This window comes from Cetorhinus maximus, chromosome 8, assembly GCF_964194155.1.
Source record: "Cetorhinus maximus chromosome 8, sCetMax3.hap1.1, whole genome shotgun sequence".
In the NCBI taxonomy this organism is placed as follows: Eukaryota; Metazoa; Chordata; class Chondrichthyes; order Lamniformes; family Cetorhinidae; genus Cetorhinus; species Cetorhinus maximus.
In genome coordinates this window covers 30,189,199-30,204,027 of record NC_135886.1, presented here as the reverse complement: position 1 = coordinate 30,204,027, position 14,829 = coordinate 30,189,199, and the positions used below count along the sequence as shown (strand labels likewise).

General features: G+C 39.9%; 2 protein-coding genes across 4 annotated transcripts in view; one reads left to right on the top strand and one right to left on the bottom strand.

Moving 5' to 3' along the window:
* The window catches only part of LOC144683536 (peptidase inhibitor 16-like), a 697,419-nt gene that overhangs the window by 222,633 nt on the left and 459,957 nt on the right, over nt 1–14,829 (top strand). The gene's annotated exons all lie outside the window — the stretch shown is intronic.
* The window catches only part of rnpep (arginyl aminopeptidase (aminopeptidase B)), a 30,338-nt gene that overhangs the window by 5,455 nt on the left and 10,054 nt on the right, over nt 1–14,829 (bottom strand). For all 3 annotated transcript variants that reach the window (XM_078546615.1, XM_078546617.1, XM_078546616.1), the window contains exons 4-9: nt 13,490–13,606; nt 10,397–10,632; nt 9,455–9,568; nt 6,479–6,591; nt 4,115–4,223; nt 2,316–2,540 (exon numbers count right to left, since the gene is read on the bottom strand). In XM_078546615.1, the coding sequence (XP_078402741.1) occupies nt 2,316–2,540; nt 4,115–4,223; nt 6,479–6,591; nt 9,455–9,568; nt 10,397–10,632; nt 13,490–13,606 (914 nt within the window). The remainder of the gene's footprint in view (nt 1–2,315; nt 2,541–4,114; nt 4,224–6,478; nt 6,592–9,454; nt 9,569–10,396; nt 10,633–13,489; nt 13,607–14,829) is intronic.

Genomic DNA, 14,829 nt, shown 5'->3' with positions numbered 1-14,829 from the left:
GCAAATCTCCCTGCAAGGATATTCGTCCCAGTCCTGTTCAGGTGTAGACCGTCCAGCTTGTACAGGTCCTACCGTACCAAAACCTCAAAAATCTGATGCCCTCCCTCCTGCACCAGCTTTCCAGCCACATGTTTAATCACTCAATTCTATTTCTTTACTCACTAGCATGTGGGACTGGGAGTAATCCTGAGATTACTGCTTTAGAGGTCCTGCTTTTCAACCTCCTTCCTAGCTCCCTGAAATCTGCTTTCAGGACCTCATCCCCTTTCAGACTCAAGTCATTGGTACCAACGTGGATCATGATTTCTGGCTGTTCACCCTTCCCCAGAAGTATGTCACAGCCGGTTTGTGACATCCTTGACCCTGGCACCAAGGAGGCAACATACCATCCTGGAGTCACGTCTATGGCCACAGAAACACCCGTCTGTTCCTCTAACCAATGAATCCACTAACACTACTAGTCTTCCCTTCTTCCTCCTCCCATCCTGTACTGCGGAGCCACCTGTGGCGCCACAAACCAGGCTCTGACTGCACTCCTCCAAGTAATCAACACCCTCACCAGTATCCAAAAAGGAAAACCTATTGGCAAGCGGGACCACAGGGAACTCCTGCACTACCTGCCTAGTTCTCTTGGTTGACCTAGCAGTCACCCATTCCCTTTCTGCCTCCAGACTCCTAAGCTACGGTGTGACCACCTCTCTGAATCTGCTAGTCATGTAGCTCTCAGCCTCCCAGAAACGCCACAGTGACTCCAGTCGCCGGTTGAGCTTTGAAACCTGGAGCTCAAGTTTCTGCAGCTAGTGACAATTCCTGCACGTGTGGTCATCTAGGACACTGGTAGCGTCCACGACTTCTCACATATTACAGGGCAAGCACTCCACACGACCAAGCTGTCCTGCCATGGCTTCAATTTATTTCCCTTATGTTAACTTTATTTTAGTCTGGTTTACTTTTACAACTTTATTTTACCTGGCCATGACTTTACTTTACTTCCCTACTTTTTGTGTTTCTTACCTAAATCTAAGTAACTATTTCTTTTAAAAAGAATGCGTTTTTCTAATTTTCAGCTACTTGAAGATCCTCCCTAACAGCAGTTTCTCACCAACCAATGAACTTGTCTAACTGCTGTGGTGTCACTCTTGGATGTTTTCAAACTCAGCCCTCTTGTGCAACGTTTCATCTCCTGGAAGTTTAGAAAGATAGAGAAAGAAAAAAGCACCTCCCTTCCTCACTGAGCTCCCTTACTTACCAAACTCGCAGTAATTCCACTCCGTACAAGTTGCACTCTGTCGATAGATTTTTGCTAGCCAGGAGTATTAAAGGAAATGGGGCCAAGGTTGGGTGGATCGAGTTAGGATTCAGATCAGCCATGATCTCACTGAATGGAAGGACAGGCTCGAGGGGCTATTGAAAAGTATGAAATTTTCCATCTTGGCAGGAAAGGTAAAAAACAAAGCATATTATCTCAATAGTGAGAGATTACAGAGCTCTGAGATGCAGAGGGATTTAGGGGTCCTGGTGCATGAATCGCAAAAGGCTGGTTCAGAAGGTTTAGGGAACTAATACCTAGATTGGGTGGGTTGTCTTCTGAGGAAAGGTTGGACTGGCTTGTATCGCTGTAGGTAAGAGTAAGCGGCGACTTGATTGAAACATATAAGATCCTGAGGGGTCTTGACAGGGTTGATGTGGAGAGGATGCTTCCTCTTGTGGGAGAATCTAGAGCTAGGGACCACTATTTAAAAATAAGGGGCCGCCCATTTAAGACAGAGACGAGGAGAATTTTTTTCTCTCAGCGGGTTAAGAGTCTTTGGAACACTCTTCCTCCAAAAGGCAGTGGAAGCAGAGTCCTTGAATACTTTTAAGGCAGAGATCGATAGATTCTTGATGAACAAGGGGGTGAAAGGTATGGGGGGTAGGCAGGAATTTGGAGTTGAGGTTACAATCAGATCAGCCATGATGTCCTTGAATGGAGGAGCAAGCTCAAATGGCCGAGTGGCTTAGTCCTGCTCCGAATTGTTCGTATAGGCTACTCCTGTTCCTAGGAACCTGAACCATTTTGAACTCAAGGGTCATGGGTTTAACATGTTTATTTTTAAGTAACATGCACTTACTTTAGATGCTGTGTTTAGACTTACTGAAACAAAGCTATTAATATACAATTTTAAAAGATTAAATTCCTGAAAGGAAACATTTTTAATGATAAAGGATACCAGTCTAAATGTTGTCTAAGCGGAGTATATTTCATGTGTTGCTCTAAGTAACTAAGAAATATTAAGCTTTGTTACGTGATGCATATAATTGTCATGCGCTGTTACCTTGAGGCAAAGGTGATTTTACCAGGAGTTTATCAAGGAAGTGCACAATCTGGTAGGTTTTCCATGAGGACATATCAATGCCTTTGATAGCATCCATGTTCAGATCTGCAGCTAGCCACAGAGTTGCCAAGTATTCTGCAGGTTTCATGAGAGTATCACCAGATGAAAGGTCTGGTAGGTAAGGTGGCCATCCAGGTGTGTTCAACCAAAAATCAAATTCAAACCCTTAACAAAAAGAAAATTAGATAGTTCAGCTAGTGTACTAGAATGTTAAACTCATACCAAACAGTCCTGGTCTTTGTCTCAACCTTGATTGCTGTTTGATTCTGCTGCACTCAATGTTGCTAGAATGCTGTTTTTGATATTCACAGTTTATTATAATACAGGTAGCAAAACTCAGGGCCAGACATGCTGGATTTGGGGATTTTGGGTCCATGGACAGTGCGCTTATAATACAAGAAATAAAGTATGAGAAATAAAGAATAAAAGGGGTTTATTTACTTTTGCTGTTTTATTATTTTACTTTTTCATTTTCTTAAATTATATCTCAACCGAAGACTCATCAGAGGGAATGTTTTGGGTGGTAGCTGGTGTACAGACACAGGCCGAGGAAGTTGAATGTTGAGGTCCGTCATACTTCTTTTAAACATGTCCTGCAGCTTAAGTTGTTTCAAATATGTGGGCCTCTTTCAGGAACACCTCTTGTATTTTGTAGACCCACATAATACACTGCTCTGTAATGAGGCCCTTCTGCTCAATCCCATGAATCAATTCCTCTGTAATGCTTAATATGTTGGCTTGCTCCCAGTAATTTTTTTTTCTACTTTCATTAAAAGAAGTTGCCTCCATTGACAAGTCCACATTTTCTGTTTTGTTTTTTAGGCTTTTACCTAAATATTTGGCTGTGATCTGTGCTAAAGACCACTCCTAAATGTGAGCCCCTGCTTGCCACAAAGCAGAGTCTGACTTTATACCTGCAATATCTGATAATACAATAATTCGTAGGTAATGCAACAATAACTTAGTAGATTTGAGACAAACCTTTGAACAGGAGATTTGATAGAGATGTTCAAAATCATGAGGGGACGGGACAGACTAGAGAGGGCCAAACTGTTCCCGTTTGCAAAAGGATCAAGAACGAGACGGCACAGATTTAAAGTGATTTGCAAAAGAAGCAAACGTGATGTGAGAAAAAAACTTTTTCACACAACGAGTGGTTCGGGTCAGAATGTACTGCCTGGAAGTGTGGTGAAGGCCGGTTCAATTGAGGCATTCAAGAGGGCATTAGATGATTATTTGAATAGAAACAATGTGTACGGTTAGGGGAAAAAGTCAGGGCAATGGCAGCAGGTCATAATGCTCATTTGGAGAGCTGATGCAGACACGATGGGCCGAATGGCCTCCTTCTGTGCTATTAAAATTGTGATTCTGTGAAATGTATATTTTTAATGATCTGGTGATATGGAGGAAACTGTTTATGTGCCAAGGAGTTATCGGTTATTATGAAATGGCAAGAAGTCAAATGAAGCTTAGAACTAACCAGATCTGAGGTTATCAGAATCCCTTAAATGCATCACAAGCTGTCCACTATTTTTATAAGAAAATGTATATGAAGGTCAGGTTGGTCTCTAAATATAAGACCATGCAGCGATATCTCGACTAACTAGCTACCATAAGTTATTGACCCATTGGTAACAACAGAAAGATGATGAATTCTAAATAATAGCACTTCAATGGCAAGAGTTTTCCTCCCTCTATTTAAGTGTGCATTCAATAAACATTCAATTAAACTGCATTACCTGGTATTTTTTCAACATCCTTTTCCCTGAGTTCTGGGAAATAGTCTAAATAAAAATTCAAGGTATCTTCTGCTACAATACTTTGAAACTTGAATTTGTCCACATAGGCCTGCAACCAAACAAGAACGTATGAAAGTCAAGAGTTTGTTCGAATGAAAACAAATGCCAAAAACTGAATGCTGAGCAGGTGGGAACACCACCACCTGCAAGTTCCCCTCCAAGCCACACACCATCCTGATTTGGAACTACATCACCGTTCCTTCACTATCGCTGAACGAAATCATGCAACTCCCTAACAGCACTGTAGATGTACCTGCCCCATAAGTACTCGAGGCAGAACACCACTACTTTCACAGGGCAATTGGGATTGGGTAATAAATGCTGGCCTAGCCAGCGATGTCCACATCCCATGAAAGAATAAAAAACTACATATGACTTGTTTTCATCAAGAAACTAGCAATGCACTCATACAACTCCACTGTGAAGTATGTGCACGCATGCTACTGTTTACACCATGTGATTTCTTCATCTAGCAGAATCTACATCCAGTAGCATTTTGACACGATTTTTTAAATATAGTATATCTGCAACCTGCTTGCCACAGAATTTAATCCACATTACACTATCTATAACTCTGACCACCATAGGAGAGTTATTGGTCAGGCTCCATTAGCTTGGAAGGTAACTTAATAAATATGCTAAAAGCAAAATGCTGCAGATGCTGGAAATCTGAAACAAAAACAGAAAATGCTGGAAAAACTCAGCAGGTCTAACAGCATCTGTGGAGAGAAAAACAGAGTTAACTTTTCGAGTCTGTATGACTCTTCTTCAGAGGTCATGCCAGCGCATTCCCAGTTTACCAGGCCAACAATCAAAGCTAGTGCCTTTTCTTGAAAGGAATGACAAAGAAAAAAAGCACATTTATATGTTAGCAGTTTTGCCTGAAGGTCAGTTAATATGTAAAGATTATATTGTGCTTTCATCACACATTTCTTTCAGTTGCATTTCATCTTAGGTTTTGCAAGAGTCCAAGAGCTCTTCTTTGCTTGGTCCCCACACTTCCACTACTCTATTGAACTGTTCAATATCGTACTTCAACCATTTGTTTCTCTAAATAAATTAATGATTTTGAATACATGAAACTACTGAAGCCTGTTTCAAGAAGTGTCAGGCATGTCTGATGTTATCCTAAGTGCCGTGAAATATAGTGGGATCCTACATACTACCCAATAACAAGTTTGCAATGAAAGAGAGGATTGTTTCCCCTCTAGCACAATATTTTCCATATATTAAAACACAAGGTTAAGTTTCAAATAACTAGATTTGATTACCACAAACTTGCCTTCCCCTGACTGGAATGGATACACATTATTGTCTGGGTGTACATAAAATATTAGTTGAAAGGCATTATTCCTATCCAAATAAACTTCATAAAGTTAGTGGAAATCACGAAGCACAGTATTGCTTAATTTGATTGATTTCAGGACAAAGATAGATAAGTTGCTGATGGAGTTTAGAAAGCCATCATGTTAATTTGATAATCTTGACTATGGAAGGAAATTTGTTTTCCTCTGTTCCAGTTATCAAATTGAAAGGGCACAATATGTGATACCAGGCAGCGTGTTTCCAGTTTACCAGAGCGGCATCATAGCTTGGATGGAGGTGTCCTCAGGAAGTTCTACAGGCAATTACAAACAGCCATGTATATAAATTACAGTTAAAAACTCCAACCCAAGTTTAGTAATATCAATTGAGTTAATGAAATGTCAGGTAGTGGAGGAGAATGCACATTAAAACTAATGTAAGCTGCTGTTACCATGTATCTGTCAGTTTGAATTAACCTGTTATATAGTTTAAAGCATAAATTACATTCTAAATAGCATTTATTGTTCCTCATTCAGAAGCCAAGGACATTGTTCAAGGGGTTGTCTCAAATCTACTAAGTTATTGTTGCATTACCTAGGAATTACTGTATTATCAGATATTGCAGGTATAAAGTCAGACTCTGCTTTGTGGCAAGCAGGGGCTCACATTTAGGAGTGGTCTTTAGCACAGATCACAGCCAAATATTTAGGTGAAAGCTGAAAATACAGAACAGAAGATGTGGACTTGTCAATGGAGGCAACTTCTTTTAATGAAAGTAGAAAAAAAAATTACTGGGAGCAAGCCAACATTTTAAGACTTTATAGTTGGAATCAAAAAGTAAAAGCAACCTGAATTAAGCTTGAGAAAGATTGAGCACCACAAAATAAATGGTGCCTTGGAGCACTGCTGCAACTTCATGTCTGATTCCCTTAAAATTTGTCTATTAACCAGTTCATCACAAATTTTAAAAAATCTTTACTGATAGTAAAGGGTTCTTACCCGAAGGAAAGCATCGAATTTGTTCTGATCACCCACAAGGTGAGCTAAATATGATACAAAGCAGTAGCCTTTCTCATAGGGAGTTTCATTATATGTATCATCAGGATCAATACCTAAAAGAAACAGTTACAATGAATCAAACAATTACAATAAATTAATTTCCCATTAAAGGAAAATAAATTTCCCATAAAAGTGGACTCATATTTGGGAAGGGAGCAAACCTGGAACATTTGAGAACAAAGGTCAGGTGGAATATGTAAATTGCCACTGAAGCATTGAAGATTGTGCCTTTCCCTTCATCCTACATTATAACTGACTACACTTCAAAAAGTATACCCGTTTGTAAAGCACTTTGGGCTGTCCCGAGGTTGTGAAAGGCCCTATATAGATACAAGTTCCTGTTTTTCACTGTCCTTCTTAATGTCCCACTCTCTTCCTTAAAGTATCGATTGCTCAGTATCTATGGTACTTCTCGTTCATGCTTCAGGCAGTCAGTCAAAATAAAATACACTTGGGGCAGGTGCCAGGGCAGGCAGATTGGGATGTACAAGGGATGGGGGATTAGGAAGCACTCATCTGGTTGAATGTAAATATGTAAGCCAGACAGCAGTTGAAATAGACAAGTGAGCAGACAGACCCATGCTGCACTCTGGGCCACCTGCCAGCATGTTCTGATGCTGGAGCAATCACCAGAGGCCCAGGCTGTGAGGAGAGCGCGAGGCCCAAGATCCTGGGAGCAGGAATGCAGGGCAGGGACAGTGAGCTGCCAGCCACCAATCAGATAATGAACTGTGGGTAATCCTGTGTGGGAGGGGCAGAGAGCAGGCACCGTGTGGCTTCTTCCGCAACCCTCCAGCTCCATCACCCCCTTCAGTTTCCTCCTTCCCCCCACCACACCCTCAACCCAATCCAACTCCATCTCCAGCACCCCCTGGGACAGGGACTCTGCTTCTGCAGGCCATCAGGAAGGGGTCCAGGCTCTGGAGAGAGAAACAGAGAGAGCTGAGTTTCAGGAGTGGTGTGGGTGAGACAGAGGCTGTGCTACTCAAGGCTTGTTGGGTGATTTAGTGTTATCTAATGTGGATTTATACAGTACTTCTGTTATATTCAGTGACTTATTTTATTTTGCTAGATATTTCAGCTAGGAATGCACAGTCCTGCACATACAGTATAGTATTTCAATTTGCACATTGGGTATTTCTTGCCTGCAAAACCAAAGGAACTGAACTCCTGCTTTAACATCGATTCCTATGGGAACCCATGATTCACTTAAGTTGTTTCACTTAAAAGTCGCGATTTTCAGGAACGCAACTACAACTTTAAAGTGAGGACTTACTGTAATTAATACTTGGAAGTGAGCAAGCAGAGTCCAAGTTAATAGAAAGTTCTGTGCTATCGAGTGTTCAGGATAAAACTAGCTAAATTTAAGAGTGCAACACACTCTCAGCAACTGCACTAAAGCGCCCAGTCCCTCAAGTAGGGTTTAATCACATGACTTCCTAATTCAGAGACAACAATGCTACCACAGAGCCACAGCTGACACCACTCCAAAGATAGATCAAACGAGCATTTGGTTAGGCAAGACTCGATATGAATCATTCAAGTTTTATTTTCCAGCAGAATGTACCAATCCTGATTAGGCTCACTTATTTCCAATGCATATAATACAATAATAATGAATAGGCTATGCTACCTCATTTCAATGAGTCATTTTGCTTCATTTAAAATTAATTTTTTAACTTCTCTCTCCTGCAATGCATCCTTCTTGCTGCTTGAAAGCCTCCAGTATTTGCAGCTTTCTCGATTTTTCAAAAGCATCTCTCAGCCCGTTGCCAATCCCCCGTCTTATACCTGCTTTCATACACAAGGGGAAGAGGGGCGGGCTTTCCAACATAAGGGATGTGAATTATTTTTTGACTAACCAGGCAGGTTAGTAAATTGCTACTCGTTTAGCTCCTGGAAAAAGCTTACATACAACACATTAAATCATCTTTCATCCAGGTGCCTTTATCAAAACAAAACTTGAGAACACACATTTACTCTTAACGTTAAGTATTTAAAAGCAATTTTACAAATCCTTTTATGGGGAAACAGTCAAAGCATTCTGCAATGTGTCGAGTATGAGGTGAATAGCGGCATCGACTCAGTGGTAGGTAGTCCTGAGGAACATTATGGCACCAGAGAACAAGAGACTACCCAGGAGAGTGACAGGCAGGTAAATTACAAGAATATAAAGGCCATGACCGTGGAAGTATAATCAAGGGTACAGACAGCCTATTTTGTATACAGTATTAGGAGCTCCGAATGAAATGTTTCACTAGTATACGGTGAAGGATACTGAAACTGTGTCAGGTTTAGGGAACGATATATTGAAAAAAGGTCAACATGCAGGGCTGGCACAAAGAGTTCACATTTTCATTGCATTGGAGTGAATTCTAGAACATGGGATGAGTAGCTCAAAGGGAACCTTTCACCTGAATCAAAATTACACTCACGTCCTTGTGGAGGATGTAACTAGAGTAGGAGGGAAGGAATTAAGTTAATATACTAGAGGAGAGGAGGAACTGGCAAAGTCTAAGTTTGAAACTAGAGATTAATAAAAGCAGTTGAAATTGAAACAGAAGGCCTAGCTGAAATAAACTAAAAATTTTGAGGACGAGAAACAGGCTATGACAGTGAGAAATATTATTTATGTAATTGTGTTATTTATGTAATGACCGTATAAACATGAATTTAAGCAAAACCGTACTTGTTAGCAGATAGAAATACAACAAATAGTTAATCGCTTGCAATCCTTCATTTCTGTTCACTTAGTAGAAATATTCATTTAAGTGGATTCAGATGTACTTATTAATTGTAAAAATTATAGAAGAGTAGGCTCTCCTAATGAGAGGGATACCTGAAATCAATCCTGTACCAAGATTTATTCAAAGTGAATCCAAATCAGGTTTACAGATCTAGAGTCTAAGCTCTCACCTGGTTCAATTTTGACCTTCAGTTTGTTGAGTGGATGGTCCTCCCCTGTGTTATCCATGTGTTGCCGAAGCAAGGCTCTCCCTGTAGCAGCCTCAAGACAAGTATATGCTGCACCTGAGAAATAAACATTACCAAGTAAAATTACAGATCAGGAGGCTCCCTGGTAACAAGACGACAAAGCTTGCCTATGAATAAAAGCCATCTGTGACGAAACAGTAAACTGGGATTTTTAAAAGCAGACAATTCACCAGTTTGTCAGGGGAGGCACATTTAGGGGGCAAGAGAAGAAGCGGGAATAGACAACAACCTTTTTGTTTAGTGATGAGCTTGCCTTCCATCAAGGTCTCCTGGAATGCCACAGGCAATGACAACAAGTATGTTCATGATTAGTCCTATCCTATCTTTAATAGGCTTTACCTACCAATAACCTTGTTTTCTACACCTTAAAAATACTAAAAAAGCAGACAAACCTGTTCAGACACGCCTCTGTCCTATGACCTGCTATGAGACAGAGTGGTAACCCCTCTCAGCTACTTTGCAAGGTGGAGGTATAACTAATTTCTAGTCAGTTTCTTCCTGTGGGTCTGTTCTGGATCAACATCTCACATACAAAAATTTCCATAATGGATGTTGTCACGGGAAGATTCTGGTGGCAAACAATCCCCTTCGTTGGCTTTGTTCAAAAAAAAAGGTGTTTACCAAAAATCATGTATGACACTAATAAAGTAACATAACACTTGAAACCATATGAAATGCATTATATAAAAAAAAAATAACCTGTTTAAAAAAGCTTGTGCTAAGGCTTAATACCTTACTGGGAAATATACCTGAATGGTATGCACTAAAGAACATCTTAGTGAGCAACTCATCACATTTCAGAAATGAGAATTGGGAGATTGGCATTCTGAATCATTATAATGTACAATCTCAAGAGAGGCATACCGTAAATTTCTGTTGAAATTCTTCGCTGAGCATACATTGTAAAGCCTTCATTAAGCCAGAAGTCTCCCCAGTTGGCATTTGTGACCAAATTCCCAAACCAGCTGTGAGAAATCTCATGGATGATGACGTCAGCCAGTGACCGATCTCCTGCCAGTAGACATGGAGTAACAAACGTAAGGCAGGGATTCTCCATCCCACCAAATGGGAAAGATGGAGGCATGAAGAGGAGGTCATACCTTAGAATATTACAAGAAACCTAGAGTTATCAAGACTTTTAAAAAAAAAAACATATAAAAACACCATCCCACCTGTATAGTCACAGTCTTCTCAAACTATATCACAACTCAATACAGGCGTTTTTGCTTCCTCCTCACTCATTGTGGCGTACACCACTAATCCAAAACTATTAGTTCTGCAGGTAGAGACTCGAAGCAGTCACTGTGACTGGTTCTACTGGATTGGATCTGTCTCAAAACATGTAAACTTCTTTTAATCTATTTGTTAATCCAACAGGACATGCAAGTTAAAAAAAAAAATGCAATGCGATTGCTTACTAAAATCTAGTTTAATGACAGTGCTGGTGAGATAGTTGTCCTGCCAATTCTGGGTCACTCCCAGTTTAGTTTCTGTGCTAACAGAAAGAAACAGAAAATGCTAGAAATACTCAGGTCAGGCAGCATCTGTGGAGAGAAAAAGAGTTGACATTTCAGACTGTTTACCTTTCATCAGGACTCATTATCTCAGTTTCTCTCTTTCCACAGATGCTGACCAACCTGCTGAGTGTGTTTTCAACATTTTGCTTTTATTTCAGAATTCCAGCATCTCCAGAATTTTGCTTTTACTTTCTGTACTGCATTGTGTGGTTTCATCTTCGCCTTCTGGAACCTAATTCAGTTTTGCTCCACCCTTGCCTTCCAAAATAACTCACCAACTTCCAAAAAAAAAAATACTTACCAATCAGCCCCGTCAGGCTAGAACAATTCCCAAAAGTTAGCCCAGCATAGTAACAAAACCAAAGAGCTCACCATGACAAAATAATTCACTCCGTAACATTTCACTTTGTAACTGCAAAGACGTGCAATCTTTTGGGTACATTTCTGCTAGGAACTGTTCATCCTGGTTGAAAGTTTTGACTTACACTAAATGTACTCCTATTTTAAATTTGACTTTTACACAACTCAACAACAGTCAGGCTGAGAGCTCTGTGCAATCAGTTGGAATCTAGCTAGTAGCAGAGAAACATAAACGTGTCACCACAGATTCGTACTTTCACAAGTACCAGCTGACGTACAATGAACATATAGAATCAGCATTAAGAAAATCATTGTTTTTATTAAGAAAAAACACGCGTTGATATGCAGCTTATCATGTTCTCAGGGCTTGCAGAGCACGCAGTAAACAATGAATTACCTTTGACATGCAAATATGGCATCAGGAAAACTCTCAGATGTTGTCCAATTCATGCCATGGGATCTTTTACATTCACCTGAGGGGACAGATAGGGCCAGCCGCTATCTAACATCTCATCAGAAAGTTTGCACCTCTGTCAATGCAGCTTGCCCACAGTACTCCATACTCCATTGAAGGGGTAACCTAGTATGCAAGCTTAAATCTATAATGGGGATTAAACCCGGAAGTGCTGCCCAGTACACGGACCCTAGAACACATGCAAGAACCCTGAAAATAAAGTAAATTTGTTTTCGGAAAAGAATCTTTAATAAACTCAAGACCTCGTCAAACAGATACACTTATTACCTCGTATAGTTCCTATTCCTTTCATTTTTTGTGCAACATTGCCTTCCAATTCAGTTGACCCAGGGCCAATGACTGAAATCCTAATTATTAACTACATTATAAAAATGTAATATTGGAGTAACAAGTTTATAAATTACTATATCAGGTTCTTTGTCAACGGTGTAGTGGAGGCTGTCAGCTGCAGCTAATATGAACACCATGTGTATGTATGAAATGAACAGACAGGATAATTAATGAATCTACTGACTTTGTATGTAGCATATATGTTGCTTTCGTATCACAGTAAACTTAAGACAAACAAGTTTTTCTTCAGAACAGCAAGATGTTAAATCATTAATCAATGAATAATGTCATAGAAAATAGCAGATAATGGAGTAAGTTTAAACCTACAATCTAATCATCAGTGGTTTATGATAGCCATAGTCCCCTTCGATTAAATTCTGTATCTTTCCTTGGCACCCATTATTCTAGATACATTAGTCACTATGAGTTGAAGATTTTATAACATCAGGGCGTTATGCCAAACACTGATGGCAATGGACATTGATTTACTAATGTTTGCTACAAAACTTGCTTAGAATGTAGAGGTGTGAGACAAACTCTGTCCTGTTATTCTATGCTAAATATATCCAAAGTCCAGACTGATGAGACAGATTGGAGGCTTGAATAAGAACTTTAAGAAGATTTAAAAAAACAAAAGACAGATTCAATGATTAAATTTCAGTTTCATCGTGAAACATGCATTTATTTTAAAAAGTCTGTCAGTGAGAGAGCCAGATTAGTTTATAGTCGTACTATGAATGCTACAAAGCACCTTTAAAAAAAGACAAAAAGGAAAAAGAAAATGAAAGACAAGAGAGTGAGATTGAAAGGGGTCACAATTAGAAGATCTTGTGGGACAAGAGAAGGACGACAAAGGAGGAGGCATGTAAGAACGTGTGTGCAAGAGAGACAGAAAAATGCATGAGGAAATGGTGAAATTAACAAACTGGCATGCAGAAGGGCTGATGCGCACAACAGTCAATGAATAAGCAGCATGGAATTGGCAAACAGGCATGGGTTTGAAGGAGGAAAGTATGCTCATGCAGAGGAAAGAAAGGCAGCTCGCCTTATTTTAGACATTAGAAATTTCAGTTAAAAAATATTTTCTTTGCGTTTCAGTTGATTCATGAACAATCTGTGACAAGCAATTTGTTTACGTGGGAAAGGCCATTACACAATGTTAATGTAGGCAGTTCCAACATTAAGTGTTGATGTAAAAGAATGTGAAGCAAGGTGTATGGGCAGGAACTAAAGAAGATTGTTTTATCAAATCAGATAGCAGAAAGACAAATTTACCTTCCCCACACATATGGCCCAAACAGCTTCTCACCAACTTCTAAGAACTCTTCAATCACACCGTCATATTCCTCTTTAGCAGCTCTTAACAGACTGGGTTCAGTCCAGACACGACTCCTGTTCCAGAAATAAGATTACTCTCTTAATACTCAAACAGTAAGAATGGAACAATGAAAACCATGCACTTTAGTCAGTGTAATTTCACTACTCAGTGACAGACTTTATCATTCTTAAAGTAACACCTATTTAGCACAGCAGAATGAGCTTAATATTACCATTCCTCCAGAAGACAGGACTAGAGGCAACTATATCCAATTATTGCCTCTTTTACTACATACTGTGATTCTAGTCAGTTGAGAGCATTCATTCAAGTTTAAATTTGCAGATTAACATGAAGTAATAGTACCTGTTTAATTATACTTTGCCACATTACTAAGTCAGCAACTGAGATCCATTGTGGAAATGATTCAAATAATAACCAGATAGGGGACCATCCAGACTAACTCACAGTTGTACTAATGTTATAAAGGACTTTTTCTGAAAGAAGAAAAAAGTAAAAGATGAGAGCAAAAGTGAAACAGAGTATATGAAAGAAAAAGTGCACATGAAAGACAACAAGCAAGGAGGAAGGAAAAGGTGAGAAAGAAGCACAAGAGAAAAGAACCAAACTCCAAATTCTACAAAGACTGAATTCCTACTGTTGCACACAGGAGGCAATGTGTTCGCAGTGTAGAACTAAACAGGCAAGCATGGATTTGGAGCAGGAACGGATATTCATGTAGAGGACAATAAAACAAGTCTGCCTTAGACAACTATTTCCCACTCAATTAGCCCAGGAGCTTTGCTTTTAGACACAGAACACACCTTGGCCATATCAGGGGAACTAGCCATCACTGTCTCTACAATGTGATATAGGTTGGTGACTTGTTTTATTCATTCCTTCATGGAATCTGAGCATCACTAACAAGGCAAGCATTTGCTGTCCATCCCTAACTGCCCCTGAGGTGGTGGTGGTGAGCCACCATCTTGAACCGCAGCAATCCATGTGGTGTAGGTACACCCACAGTACCGCTCAGGAGGGAGTTGCACATTTCTGATTCAGCGACAGTGTGTAATCAGCAATATAATTCCAAGTCAGGATAGTGTGTGGCTTGGAGGGGAACTTGCAGGTGGTGTTATTCTCCTAATTTTTGTCATCTCTTGCAGCCCGATTTGCTCAAGATCTAGCACATGAACAGCATTCAGCATTGCTAAAAAGCCACCAGAAATTTTACTCTACTGGAACCTTTCAATTCGCCACTGGAATCAGGTCAAAGATTCCCCATGTCAAAAAATATATT